Below are 15286 nucleotides of genomic sequence, written 5' to 3'. Positions count from 1 at the left end.
CAGGCAATGTCTCTGGGTTTGCAATAGTATTGATACATTTCAGTCAAGTGTGTTGCTAAAACAAAAGTGAGTCCATTGTTGTGAAATACAGAAAAGACACTTCACAAAAAGTTCTCACAGCGTCTGAAGTGACTACTTCAGCTACATTCTACCTTTTGAGCAGGAAAGAGAAAAGCATCTGAGACCTACACGAAATTTTGCTGAATCATTACCAGTTATGATTAATATAAAAAACACAATAATTGTTTTTTCGACCTCCTTAATTATTTCAATCAGTATTCTTCTTTAAAGGTTATATGTCAATGTTAGGCACTATTAAAAAAATAATTTGCATATTTATCATTTTCAAATAATTATTTACTTGTCATTCAGGAGTACACGTTTTTATCACATAACATTAGAGCAAGCTAAAGGTCAATATACTATCGATTATTTCTGAATTCAGCATTTTAATAATTTCAGGTGCTTTATTATGCAGACATTATTTCATTTTAACACATTTTAGAGGTTATCGCCACCACATTTTCTATGTTAACTAAGTTTCATTTCTCATAACACGTGATTGCATGCATGAGTAAATATCATTGTTTCTCTCTGTTTACATTTTCACATTTCCATGTTTCAAACACTTTTGCATGCTTTTACGATGCAGTATGAAATCTCACGTTTTTCGACTCAGTTTACTTGTTTTCATCAAAAGAAATAATTATCGTAAATCTCTTTTGAAAGCGAGAATTGTTTGAGGCAAATGTTTTTTAATATTTACGCTACATCACTGATGTCTCCTGCTCTGTTTTTTACCGGCCTTTCTGCTCATTACTGAATCACCATCCGGAGCCTCTTTGCTTCCTAGCTTCCCTGCAGATGTCGAGAGCCTTTTTGGATCAATTCCCTTGAGGCTAGAAGACAGTGAGCTCCATATACATTGTTTCGGACCAGGATTGAGGCCAGCCGCATAGACCTAGCTGGGTTACGCCCACCATCTTGAGGGTAGCCTTGGCCCTCTCTTTCCTTGACTGCACCCTGTGCCACTGACAAGGCAAACCTTCCACCAGGCTGCATTTGATCTGCCCCGGCATTGGGCACCCCTGCAGCTCTCTGGTCAGCGAGCACCAATGAAGGAGTAGGGCCTTCTCCCCCTCGACCTATCCCAGGGCTTCTCCCATTACACCAGCCCTTGTGACCACCCATGCGTCTACAGTCTTGTGAAGGAACGGCCCTTGGGTTATAAGCCCTTTCTTCTCTGTGTCGTAAATGACTGCACTTCTTCTCATTTGCGATCTGGCTTGTGCAGAGGGAAAAGATTGTAAACTTTGCAGACTTACTCATTATTGCCCTTGCAAGCTTTCAGGACCTTCCTCATCATTGCCATTACAAGCAGGAGCCCACACACAGCAGTGCCTGAGGTGAGTCTCTATATCAGCTCTATATCAAATGTTCGGTGGCTGTAGGTCAGGTCTGGCCTAAGTGGCTTCAAGCAACTTCTTCCCGCGAGGCATAACAGTACGGGGGCTCCACATTGGCACGTAACCACAGGAAGGCTGACTCGATGTGAACACTAAGGTCCAGAGCTTCAAGCTGTCGACCTCACCAGGCCAAATTCGAACCAAACCACAGTGAAACCTTACTAAATCGAATATAAACGAACCTGAAACGAGCCCTGAGCCTTTGCCCCTGGAAACCCTAGCAAATTTGAACCCTACGCCCTAGAAAACCATCCTGAACCCCAAAACATGTCCTGAACTTTAAAAATCAGCCCAAATGCCTACAAACTATCCCTATACACTGGCCCTGAACCCTAAACAATAAACTTAATTCCTAAACGCCAACCATGAACCCTAAACACCCGCTCTAAGCCCTAGCAACCAATCCTGAACCCTAAACTCTTTCTGTTGTATTTAGGTCTCTGAAGGGTCGGAGGGAAGTCTATTGGCACCTGTGTACTCCTTCTCTCCATTAGTTCAATAACTCTGGGCCTGCACTCTGCCATGGGTCTAGCCCCAGGAGACTTCTGAATCTGCTCCAAGACTTGGCAACTCAACCCTGGTTTAGTTTTCCTCCCTGAAACTGTGGGGCACATCCCAGCCCCGCCGGGCCCATTTAACGTGAGATATTGATCCTCCCTGGATGTAGTAGGTTACCTCAACTACCTATTACCTTCTCTTCATCACGATCAGAGACAAATCACACAGTGAGAGCTCTAATGACATGGGGGCTGTGGAATGGGGGGCGCATCTTCAGGGCTGGAAGGCCATTTGCCACCCCCATCACAGAGGAATATATGGGTGATTTGTTTGGCTAAAATAAGCATTGAGATGGCCACTATTAAAACGGAATTCAAAGCCTACTTTCATGAAGAGCTGGGCAATTTAATAGATGAATGGGAGTGATCAGCAGATGCATGCTTGTATGACCAGGAAATATTCTGATGTAGGTTTCAAATCCTAGAAGAACAGTAGGCTCAACAACATTCAAATCAGAGGAATCCCCAATGGAGTAGAAGGAGAACATGTTCTGACCTTCACCAGAGACCTGCTTCTCTCTATCAGGCATTCACCAGAGCCACCACTTCTCAATCTTGAACGTGCTCATAGAACTATGACTAACTTAAATTGAGCTGAGGGTGTCCTGAAAAACCCTGCTTTCATTTCTGTGAGGACAAGAAATTCATCATGTGCATTTCCAGCAGCAAAGTAGACTTGATTTTTAGGGGCTGACCAGCCTGCTCGGGATCTCTCACCATAACTCTCAGGAAACCCAATGCAGAGACTTCCACCACATTACCATCTGTTAGAACACAGACTGAAATATCGGTGTGGCCACCCCTTTAGGTTGATTTTCAAGTGGAAAGCCAAACTCTCACTAATCTGTTCCCTCACTAAGGTAAGTAATTTTTGGAATTGCCTCAGGACGATTATACTCGCGACAAAGCGCAGAGCTCTCAAGATGAAAGCTACAAGCTTTGCCCTGAATAGCGTACTGTAGGCCTATGTTCAGGGTCATTTTGAAGTAGCCCTCAATTCTTGGAGAAGGACAAGGCTGACATCATCCCACAGCTACAAAACATGAAAACTGAGTCACAAATTCCTCATGGTGCATCCACCCGCAGGAGGGGGAGACCCGTAGGTTTCCTAAACAAACAGAGAAGGATACTGTGCTTCCTCCATTGGCTACTGGTGGTGAACAGGGTGATGCGGTTGGGAGGGTTACATTCACTGCTGTTCTTCGGTTTGCCTCTCTCCCATTCTCACCGTTGAATACACAGGATTCTCTTGGTTACCCCACTAATTGTCTACATCTTGTGATGGTCACACCTCCTGTTGGGGGCCCAGTAGTAGACTCCCCCCTTTTCCGGTTGTAGATGTAGATTGATCATTTGGTACAGTTGGCCGATGATTTAATCTGTTATGATGGTTTTTGCTCCTATTTGCTCCTATACCTGATTCAGCATGTTGGGATGGTGTGTGGGAGGTCTGGGAGTTTCAAATGGACTAAGCATAAACAAAACAACCCACCTCCAAAACTGCGCTCTATATTCAAATCCAGTAACACCAAAAACGTTTTTCTATTGGATATATCTCTATTTCTTTTCCTTATTTAAAGTTCATAAACAATAATTTGAGAACAATGATTTAAGCTTGAATGCATACAAAGGGAACCACCTTACCCTCACAAACTATAAAACATGCCACTCTCAATCTTCACACATACCACTAATAACTTACAAATCATCCTCATTCATAAAAAGAACATTTAAAGCGCTCTTGTAATCTGCATTGAAGACCACCCAGACACAGGGAGAAAAGATTGTATGTCACCTTACAACAATAGTCAAAGTTGGATATTCCCTTAACACTCACTATTGTATCTATAACCCCAATGAACATTTATAGATCTACTTAAAACATATTTTCAGATTATTTAGTACAATTTATCTTTTGTGTACCACAAATACAGTCATGAAAACCAGAAAGAACCTATTTCCCAGTTTTACTTTGATTAGGTGTCTGAAAGGCTGAAATGCTGGTGCCAACTACTGTTTTTGTGTGCCGTGGTCAGCCGACCACACACCTTTTTCATGACATTAGAATGTTTCAACGAAGAATGAAAACTTGGTGGGGAAAAAATACAACTGCCCGAAAGTTCTGACTGTGCTCAGCTAAATTTTGTGTGAGCGTTTGCTGGATCGCAGCCTGCAGCCATCAAAATCGATGCTTGCTGGGGATTATTCTGTGCCAGTTGGGACCTGACTGGTTTAAATTATTTTACCCAGTGGACCATATAAGACGCCTTTCATAGTTGGCAAAAGGAAGGGTAGGAGGATAAGCCCCTTTACCATTAGTGATGAGGAAGTCTCCAGATGAGAAATGATATGCAATCAGTACTAATTCTCTACTCAGTTTTGATCTGCGATGGATCCCTTTGAATAAATCTATAGAAATCAGAGCTCCATCGGGCAGTTGCCCATTTTTCCCCACCGTTTGTATTCTTAGATCAGACGAAAAAAATCTCACCTCTCAAATTACATCCCTAAAACTATCAGCTAAACACACTCGATTTAAAAAAAATCAAAGCAAGTTGGCCATTCTTAGGCGTCAGCTCAGTTCTCAGAGGATCAACCAAGCGGAGCTTTCATTTCTAACGGAAACAGCTCTTTTATGATAGGGGATACAAGGTGGGCACATTGTTGGTACGTAAGATCTGCCTCCACAGGGCCAAAACTGGGCATATGAAGGAGTCAGATACAACGGGTGGTCCATGATTTCTACAAATTTCTTTGCAAGCAGGAAGATGAATGCCTTGAAGACATTCATGCATACATGACGTCCTGTGGATGTAGGCCTCTCCATTTCCCTCTCCTCACAGAATTATTACAAGCTCCAATAGCTTCTGAAGAAATTCACATGGCTCTGAAAGTTATGCCAGCAGGTAAAGCTCTGGGGCCAGATGGTCTCCCGGAGGATTTCTACAGCGCATATTTACGACTCCCCAAAAACCCCCTAACCACTTTATTCAAATCATTTGATCAATCCACAAGTTTAAACAAATCAATGTGCTAAGCTGAGATCTCATGAATAAATAAACTGGGTAAGGATCCCACTAATTGCCCATTCTATTACCTCATTGTGCTTCTAAATTCTGGGGCTAAACTCTGCACTAAGAATCTGGTGTTGCGACTCGAACCTGTTTTGCAGAGCCTGCTAAACCCAGACCAAGCTTCATTCACAATTATCAGGGAGCTGACAATATTAGACAACTTGCCGACCTAGTTGAAAAAGCTCGTAGGCATCACATTCCTTCCATGCTCCTCTCTTTCGATGTGGAGAATGTGTTTGATTGAGCTGGGCCTTTCTTATAGTGGTTCTACACAAGATTCAATTTGGCCCCAAGATGATAACCAAAACCATGGCAGCGTATACGTTTCCCACTGTATCCATTAGACTGAATGGCCAATCCACAGATCCCACTAAACTTGAGAGGGATACTAGTCAGGTGTGTGAATTCCCCCTTTGATATTCACCCTAATGGTTGAGCCCCTTGTCATACATTCAAAAGCTCACTTAAGATAGAAGGGATCCCTTTCAGATGCTGCACCCATAAAGTAAACGTGTTTGCTGACGATCTTCTCCTTCCCTTTTGAAAACTTACTAGAACTGATCTCCATTTTGGAAATGATTGAATGGGTTTCAGGCTTCAAAATTAATAAGGGCAAGTCCCAAGCCCTAAATCCAGCATTGCTAGTCACAAAACCTAGATTCAGCAGCTACAGTCCTTGGTCCTCTTCTGCTGGGCCAATTATTCCATCCGCTATTTGGGCTTAAACATCACTAAACACGTGTAGACCTTGACTGGAGTCAACTGGCCTGGGCATCATAAAGGCATTCTAGATTAACTTAGGTGGTGGTGACCTCTAAACCTGTCCTGGCTAGAGGGCATAATTGTGGTCAAAATGAATGTTCTCCCCAGATTATTATATCTGTTCCAGCCTCTCCCTATCCTGATCCCCATTTCTGACATAAAGGCACTTCAAAAATAAACTTGTACCTTTATCTTTGGAGATGGACAACCACACATTTCTTACAAACTCCTCCTGCTCAGAGTGGACAATCCAGGATAGTGAAAAGGCATTGCTGCATATGGACCATGCTGTAGTGTGTACACCGCTCTAGTACCTGGTCTGGCTTCCTTGTCAGAGTAGAACAAAGAGTGCATATATAGCGACCCCCACCAGAACGGTATTGAATATCTGGGACCAGTTGGGCATGCAGAGGGGTTTCACCACATTTCAATTCCCCAACACACCCCTAGTGAGAATCCCGGACTTTCCCCAGCGTGGCAACCTAAATCATTTGCTGAGTGAACCTACAACAACTGTAGGACCCTAATCGACCTTTACCAGGGCCCAAATATAAAATCTTTTTAACAATGCAAAAAAGAATTTAACACAGCAGAAAACTCCCACCTTCAATATTGTCAGCTTTGCCATTGGGCATTATACCCACCAAATGCCACCGCAGCAGAGAGGCCTCTCACCTCCTTTGAAATTAGAAAACGTAATTGGCCATAAATTACAGTCCTTGTGAAGGATTAATTGTATTTTCCTTCCAGAATTAATCTCGCTCTCTATCCATTCCGCCGCATTATTTTTGTTTTTTCAGTGCACTTTTTACATGCTTCAGGATTATGTTGAGGGATTTTCAATGGCATCAATCTGTTTGATGAAATTTCAAATGTCTCGTTTTGTAATTTGACAATCTTCAATAAAAAGATTTGACACAAGGTAATAAAGGCCAGGTCACCCTTGATGACATCTCTTCTGGCCCGCCCTGCTCTTCGTGGCAGGTATTAATCCGCGTGAGTCTAGAACCAATCTATCATGGCCTAAGGTTGGTGCAGTGTTAAACTGGCCCAGAGAATTGTGCAAGTTATCAGAATTAAGACAGAAAGTACATTCATGTTTTCTGTTATTTATTTTTCAGGTGGCTCGCTGAGGATGAAGAAGATGGACAAACTGTGGTGCAGCTTTTCACTTAGGACTGCCCTATTCAAACTAAATGTAGTTTTTCAAGCATGCATACTATTCTCTCTTCTTCTTGTGGGTTCTTTATACAATTCTGAGGAAAGTGGCTGTATGCCGTGCGAGCCAAGTCATAAATCAAAGCTCTTTCAATGGTCTGAGGTGAATCGCTGAGCTCTAAACGATGCAGAGGCTGCATTACAGCCACGAGACACCAGGTGGGCAAAAATGATCAGTTCAGCTCTGACAGACTGCAGTTCACCTCACACCTGAATTATTCCAAATTCTCAAAGGTTCGTCACTTTTCTCCATTGCAGAGCCGGTGATGAATAATTAACGTGATTGCATGTGTTTGTGCCTGTCTAAGTTGTACTTGTTATCTCGAAGACGATTACATAATAAAATCTATTTTCAGAGTTCTGCATCAAAATCAGTTTATTTTTGAGACTTTATGTTAAACTGAATTCAAAACATCTATATAATTTATTCAACATACCTACACACGTTTAAAGGAGGTTTCTTTGTTTAATGTTATATATATATATATATGAAACATTAGGGCAAATATCCGTTTTTTTGTAGCGTGGTTTGCACTACGGTTCATCAGATTCCTTTGAAACTCGCTGACCTCGGATTTTCATTACCCTTGGAATGGCAGGTGTTCAAAGCAACTTTTTACAATCCAACCTCTGCTGCTGGGCCAATCCTCAAGAGGAAATATAGGTGGACGTTACATTTGTTTAGAACTTTAGGTTCATTTTCTAAACGCAGGCAATTATTTTTTTCTTTTAAACGACCAACTTTGCACCAGTATCTATAAATTCAATATTGAAGTCAGTTTCGCAATACTAGCATGCGAAGTCTCCCCTCAAATGAGCAGAAAAGTAGGACTTCTGTGCAGCTGATGATAACAGAAACAGAAATGGCCAATAATAACAATACAGTACTATCGCAGCAGCTGTGTTTTTTAAGATCACTTAATGACTGCATACATCTCACAAAACAAAGCTGCCTCATCTGACCTCCCCAGCAGTTGTCCAACAATGCAAAAGTTAGTGTCTTCGGATTATTGTTATTAATATGGTAATATTCCAATTCTAGACAGATCATATCAGCAGGTGTCACATTTGAACCTCCCAGAACGTTCCCTAACAGTCTCACAGATTTGCATCTTTGAAGCCTCCACGTGGCTCAACCACTTTGTGACATTCCTACGAGTGTTTTTCAGCATTTTTCAGCTTTTGAGAGATTGAGCCACCAAGGGCCTCATGTAGGTAAATAGTATTTACCGATTCGTAAATACCGAATTTTAACGATTCGGTATTTACGAATCGGTAAATGCTACGTAGCTAAAAAATCGGTAAAAAATTATCGAATCGTTAAGATTCGGTATTTACCGATTCGGTAATTGCAATTCATTCCTATGGGCCTGGAGGCACATAGGAATGAATGTCAATTAACGAATCGGTAAATACCGATTTGGTAAAGGGGGGGAAACATTGAAGGGTGGCAGGGTGTCACTTTGACACTCTGTTGCACCCCTCAATTGTTTATGGGTGCACATGTTGCAGACATACATGCCCTAAGGGCATGTATGTCTGCAACATGGCACTGAAGCAATTTGCATTAAATTGCTTTTTGTTTTTTTTCTCGTTATTTACCACCAACTTGTAGTTGGTGGTAAATAACGAATCCTAAGATGGGATAAGCACTCATTTAAGTGCTCCCAACATTAGGAATTCGGTAATTTACCGAATCTGTATTTAAGAAATTGGTAATTTACCGATTCCTTAAATTACCGATTTGGTAAATTACCGAATCCTTAATTTCGGCCCCCTACATAAGAAAAGCCCATTACCGGTCGGTAACGGCCGAAATTCGTTAATTTCGGCCATTACTGACCGGTAATGAGCCACATACATCTGGCCCCAAATGATCAATAGATAAATGGAAGCCCCTATATCTTGCAGCAAGACATATCCATTTAAACGCGTACCCCGGTCTAAAACTGGATTCATATCAGATCATCTCTATGGAATGGTGTTATTGTTGATCTTTATGGTATGCATAATAGATTCCTTTGAACACTGTAACTATTATAAAGAAAGAAATTACTTCTTTTTTGCACAATGATAAACATCCACCTGTTAGGCAGCCGCAGCAGCCATGCTTGATAAACAATTGCGTCTTTTAAGAAATTCCACCAGTTGATCTATTTGATGGAGGACAATATGTGGCTGGGTTCAAGGACCTTCCAAGGCTGCTGTGTCATCATTTGCTCCTTAATGGTGGAAGTACAGCAGCAGGTTTGGCAGTAAGGTCCACCTGTGACGAGGAACAATGGCACTTCATTGAATGCTTCAAAAGATGTGGTGATGCGCAAAACTACTACTCTTAGGAACACCCCTACAGAAGCACTGACTTCATAAGTGTAAAGAATGGACGCAAACTTCAAGTACTGCAGGGGGAATGGCAGAGCCTGCTCTAAAGGCAGAAAAGGGACCATCAGAAATGACCAAACTCTCATATAAACCTGTTGTAATGCCTAAAAATCCCCAAGAGCTTTGACAACAAATTTTAAGCGGTAAGTCATGCCAATGAAACGTATTGTGTTGTAATGGAGGTTTTTGTTACTTACGCTGGGGATGATTTATACAAGCAAGGCTTTTCAACCTTAGCTGCACTTTATGCTGAACTCACAGAAACTACGTTAATTTGGGCAACAATAGTAAACATTTACTTTCTACTTCATAGAAAAAATGGATATTTACGGACTTGTATATTTTTTCACAGTCTCTGCAGTTGTATTTGCTGACTAAATATTCACTTGACAAATTGAACTATACTTTTTCAAGCTTTTCAAATGTGTTTTACAGGGTTGCTTGCTTAATACCTTTTGTGGGATTACAAGCTTTGTGAATGGGCATTTTTTACTTTGATCTAGCAATTGTTTAGAGGCATAGGGTATTGCATGTGTTTTGAAGAAAGGAAGAGCTGTCTAAAAGTATCTGTACATCAAAAGGGATGAAACAAAGGCAAACGCTGCCACTTCTTTTATTCAACCATTGTGTGGATCATCTGCTAAATGTCCTGTTTAGGATAACCCTCAAAAGTGTTTTTCTTTACTATGAAGATTTACCCTAAACACAGTAGAGCTCTTTTTGGTCTGAATGAATATTGTACTGCTAATTGAACTGCCATCAATTTCAGTAAAAAAGCTAATGGCGTTTAGAAAGCAGAAAAAATATACAACCTAAGCGATAAAGAGTAATGACATTGAGGCTGCTAGTGAATATAATTAAGTAATAGTTTTGGTTGATTGTAGGTACTAGTTTAGGAATGAGTTTACATACATTTGTGAGTGAGTGAGTGAGGGAAGATTTATATAGCGCAACTTAGCCCATGGGCATCAAGGCGCATAGAGATGGTATGGCTGTTTGAAAGAGGAAGAGAGGAGCGCCGGCTAAGTGTAAGCTTCTGTGAAAAGCCAGGTCTTCAGTGCCTTTCGAAAATGAAGATAAGAATTTTGAACTTTGAGCTCAGCCGGAAGTTTGTTCCACATTTTCGGGGCAAGGGAGAAAAAAGCCCTCCCGCCCCATCTGGCTTTGGAGACTCGAGGTACAGAAAGAAGGTTTTTATTGGCCGAGCGAAGTGCCCTACCGGGAGCATAGAGGGACACAAGGGATCTAATGTCTTCAGCACCGGACCCATGCACAGCGCCATGGGTGAGACATAGGACCTTAAACTTTATCCTAGCCTGCATGGGGAGCCAATGTAGATTTTTCCTAATAGAGGAACCTGATGATAGTCTAGGGGCATCGACAACGAACCTGGCTGCTGCATTCTGCACTATTTGAAGGCGTTGGACCAATCTTTTGTTAATTCCTAAATGTAGTGCATTGCAGTAGTCTAACCTAGAGTATATGAGGGCCACAGTGACCTGTTTTCGAGCCTCAGAGGAAAGGTAGTGTACGATCTTTCTCAAGATTCTTAGGATCCCACAACAGGTTGAAACCGTCCTGCTGACTTGTTTGTCGAAGGAGAGCTTGGTGTCAAAAATTACACCCAGGTTGCGGGCAGAGTGGGAGGGTGTGGGGCAGGCTCCAAGAGCAGAAGGCCACCACTCCATCGACCAGATCTCCTGCTTGCCTCCGAAGATAAGAACTTCTGTTTTCTCCCTGTTTAATTTGAGGAAGTTCTTTATCATCCAACCCGCCACTGCTTCCATGCAGTTCCTGAAATTTTGAGCCGTGATGTTTACAGTTTGCGAAAGGGAGACCATAATCTGGGTGTCATCGGCATAGGATAAGACTTCCAGTCCAAACGATCTTACAAGCCTGGCAAGCGGGGCCACATAGATATTAAAAAGCGTGGGGCTCAGGGACGAACCCTGAGGAACCCCACACTGCACAGGCTTGATAGGGGAGAGAAAGTCACCCAGCATGACCCTCTGTTTACGATGGACGAGAAATGATGTTAGGAGGCTGAGTGCTGGTCCATCTACTCCTATCTCCCTAAGGCGGATAGCCAAAATAGATGGGGACAGGGTATCGAATGCAGCTGTAAGGTCGAGCAGGACCAGAAGGGTAGTCTGGCCACTGTCGACCTTAGCGCGGATGTTGATGGTAACCACTGTTAGGGTGGTCTCAGTGCTGTGTGCCCTCCGGAAACCGTGCTGAGAGGAATCTAACAGGCTGGAGTTATCCAAAAAGGCACTCAGGTGGCAGTTTAGATGGGCCTCAAGCATTTTCGAGGGGGCAGGAAGTAAGGAGATTGGACAAAAGTTCTTCAAAGTCCCGGGATCTAAGGTGGCCTTCTTTAGGAGGGGCTTAACTATGGCCATTTTCCATGAGGTCGGAAAGACACCTTCGTGAATTGCCAGGTTGATCACTTCCAAAACTGGAGGGAGCAATACCTCCCTGCACTCTTTGAGAGTCTTCAAAGGACAGGGATCACGGGGAGATCCGGATTTAAGTTTATCCAAAAGCAGGCTCAATTGCTCCAGTGTGAGAGGGGGGAAGTTAGTAAGGTTGCTACCTGGGGCCCTTACCGGTTCTTCATAAGAGAGTACCACCGAGGCAGGAGAGGCCTCTAAGTCTGGATTAAGGGCTTCTAAGCCAGAGTGAATGTCCGTTATCTTAGCGTGAAAGAAGGTTGAAATCTGATCACACAATTCTTGGGTTGCTACTATGGGGTCGGGTGACTGGAGGACAGACAGGGAATCAACAATTTTAAACAGTTCCCTAGGGGAGCTGAGGGAGGCAGTCAGTTTGGTGAAATGTGCTTTCTTTTCCACCAACACCGCAGCTTTATACTCCTTGAGCAGGCTTTTATGTTTATGTTTTTCATTAGGGTCAGAATGCGACCTCCAGAGTCTCTCTTGCTTCCTGCAGCCCTGCCTTAGCAACCTGAGGGTATCTGAGTACCAGGGTGCTGAGGGTCGCTTCCTGGCGGAATAGTGCTGCTTGATCGGGGCCAGGATGTCTACGGCCCTTGTGATGGTGTTAAAAAGGTCAAGGGCAGCTGTGTCAGTATCCTTCGCCGCGGCGGGCATAAGACTGGACATCAGCGGGGCTAGAGACTCGTTGTTTACACCCCTGAAGCTCCTTTTCAGTTCCCACTTGCTGGAATCTACTTTGTTAGATTTGTTATAGATAATTAGATAGCCCAGACCTCTCCACAAGAGCAGTGAACCACTTCACATACAAGAAGAAGAGCCATCTAAAATAAAAATATACCTCTTTTAGATGTTAGTCAACAGAGGGTAGAATAAACCATGCTATGCTATGGATGTGATTAGGCTCTTTTTTAGTTCTTGGAAACAGGCCAGGTTGATCAAGATCCACCGATAATCAGGTAGGTAGTTTCAGAGGCTTGGGGCATAAGAAGAGAAGCCTTGGTACGGTGTTGTAGACTTTTTTCAGTTCAGTTAAGTGTGATTGGCTTACAGTGTCCCTTTCTACTCTCAGAATGCTAAGGTTTTCGTTGAGATAAATGAGGATAGGATTCAATAGGACTGTGGGTGATGGTGGAAGTGATATGATCAGATTTCATTGCACCTTGGCGCCTTTTACTTAGCATGCAGTTTCATGGAGAACGGTTTTAAGCTAACCTAGGAAAGATATAGACACGCAGCCAGCATCACTTGTCTGCCGCCTAGATGCAAGAAAATCAGAGTTTGAATGACAGCTAAGAACTCTGGTGGAGTGATTGAGGATTTCACTTTTCTTTGGAGAAAAATGTTTAAGCTGGCTGACTTATTAAGTTTCGGGCATATGAGGAAGCATCAAGCTTTGGTCCTGAAGAAGACAAGTGATTTGGCATGGGAACCCCATTTTGGGTAGGTGCCAAGTACAGAGAAAAATTCATGCATATGCATAACTGTGGGAGGAGATAGTCTGTTGATGAGGGATGATGGCTGAGGAATGAGATATCCTAAATGGCCAGTGATGTGTCATCTCATCCCTCATCCATCATCCATCACTCCCCATCCCTCGCTCCTCCCTCACTCACCGAGGGACCACTGAAAGTGCTGATGTTATTAGTTGCTGTCAGAGATGAGCATCCCCTGATGGAAGTTACTTATATAAACAGGAAGGCGAAACTTTAGGTTATTTATTTTCAGTGTTTTAAAAAATACACTCAGAAAGCAGTTATAAAGTTATTTTTCAAATACTGCTCGATCAACAGATGAGAGACAGCATTGCTCCTGTGTGCAGTGGCGTAGCGTGGGCGGGGGCACAGGGATGCAAAATTCTTGAGGGCATTCTTAGGAGCACAACATTTTAAAAGAAAAGTGGAAAGATACTTGTCTTGCCCCGCACGTTGGCAACACACGCTATGCTGCTGCCTGCACGACATACGACACACATGTAAGAAATGTATATAGAGGTTTATTCATACGGTAATAAATGAAGTGATGTATAGTGTAAAGAACCCATGATATGCAGATATGGCTGGCCCAGATCCTGCCTCCATGTGTCATATGCTGTACAGGAGTAATGCTGTCTTAGAATAGATCAACTATAAAGAGGATATGTCAGTTTTTGTGGAAAGTAGAGAGACACATTAATACATATTACTATGGAGCTTTTTTTTCTCCAGTTGTTCATGTGTTCTTTGTTGGCAATGGGCAATGTGGTAATGTGACATAATGATACCTCATTTTAATGTGCCTGAGAGTTTCGGCACACCATAAAAGAGAAATGTAGAACCTTTATGAGCAGCTGCTGGCTGGATAAAACCAAGTAATGGAAGGAAATACTGTTTGAATCCCGAATAGTTTAAGTTGGCAGATTCAGTCCTGGAATACCCACGAATCTTAGAAAGGTTTCTGCCAACTAAATGGCACCATATCACAAGAAAACACCAAAAAGTGCTGTCTTCTTGGGTGGATGAGGAGCGCTGCAGCAGAAAAATATGGTTTTACCTTGAGCATTGTACACCCTTGCACCGTTCCTATATATACACATTCGGATGCTATAGCTTGATCTGTCTCTCATTAAAGGTGGAATGCTCTGTAGAGTCAGATGGCCAGATTAGAGTGTAGGCTGGGGGCCCGGACCTTGTTAATGACGCATGCTACTTTATTGAAAGATCCTGGTTGCCTTACTATCATTACTGACTTAAAATGTTTGTTCACACTCTCCTTTTTTATACAGGAGTCTGTAGGATACAGGCATTTATTAAACACATTATTTATTTGAAAGATTCCAAAAGGAAACATTAATAATCCGTTTGTTTCCTTCAAGAACACCAGAGCTTTATATGTGTGGTATATTTTCTGGTATAGCCTCATAAAATTCATATGGAGAATGTAAGCTGCGAGGGTAAGCGGTATTTTTATCCGGCTAGCCTAGTGTCATTAAAAAATTAGCAACCCTTAGTAAAGTAGTTGCTAACATCCATGTTTGTATAGTGCTTACGTGTGTGTCACTGGTCACTGCACTTGAACCAGCTCCTCCCGATTATACACGTCAGGGGCCCAGACTCAAGTGTCTAGCAGCACCAAGGCATTTAATCTAAATTGCCCCACACGCTCTGGCACGGCTGGTTTTGCCACTGTGTTTCATGGGACCCAGCCTCTGCACTGCATGTGCGGGGACTGGCAATGTGCAGAGGTGAGTGACCTTTTTAAAGGTGACCTTTGAGGGCGCTGATTTGGTTTTCCCTCTCTTCAAAGAAGATACAATGTTTTCCCTTCACCAGTGAGGATCTGGATTCTGTCCATTCTTCACGTAAGGGATGAGGGTCCCGCACTCAGGAAAT

The 15286-nt window shown here is 42.7% G+C and overlaps 1 protein-coding gene across 1 annotated transcript in view; it reads left to right on the top strand.

Annotated features, from left to right (window-relative positions):
• LOC144827279 (lipoxygenase homology domain-containing protein 1-like) overlaps window positions 1-7427 on the top strand; it is a 453506-nt gene extending 446079 nt beyond the window's left edge. Inside the window, exon 12 of the mRNA XM_078685654.1 lies at window positions 6981-7427. Within this exon, the coding sequence (XP_078541780.1) occupies window positions 6981-7035 (55 nt within the window). The 3' untranslated portion in view covers window positions 7036-7427. The remainder of the gene's footprint in view (window positions 1-6980) is intronic.
• The last annotated feature ends 7859 nt before the right edge of the window (window positions 7428-15286 follow it).

This window comes from Lissotriton helveticus, chromosome 4_1 (assembly GCF_964261635.1).
Source record: "Lissotriton helveticus chromosome 4_1, aLisHel1.1, whole genome shotgun sequence".
Lineage (NCBI taxonomy): Eukaryota > Metazoa > Chordata > Amphibia > Caudata > Salamandridae > Lissotriton > Lissotriton helveticus.
This window is presented reverse-complemented; position numbering and strand designations above follow the sequence as displayed.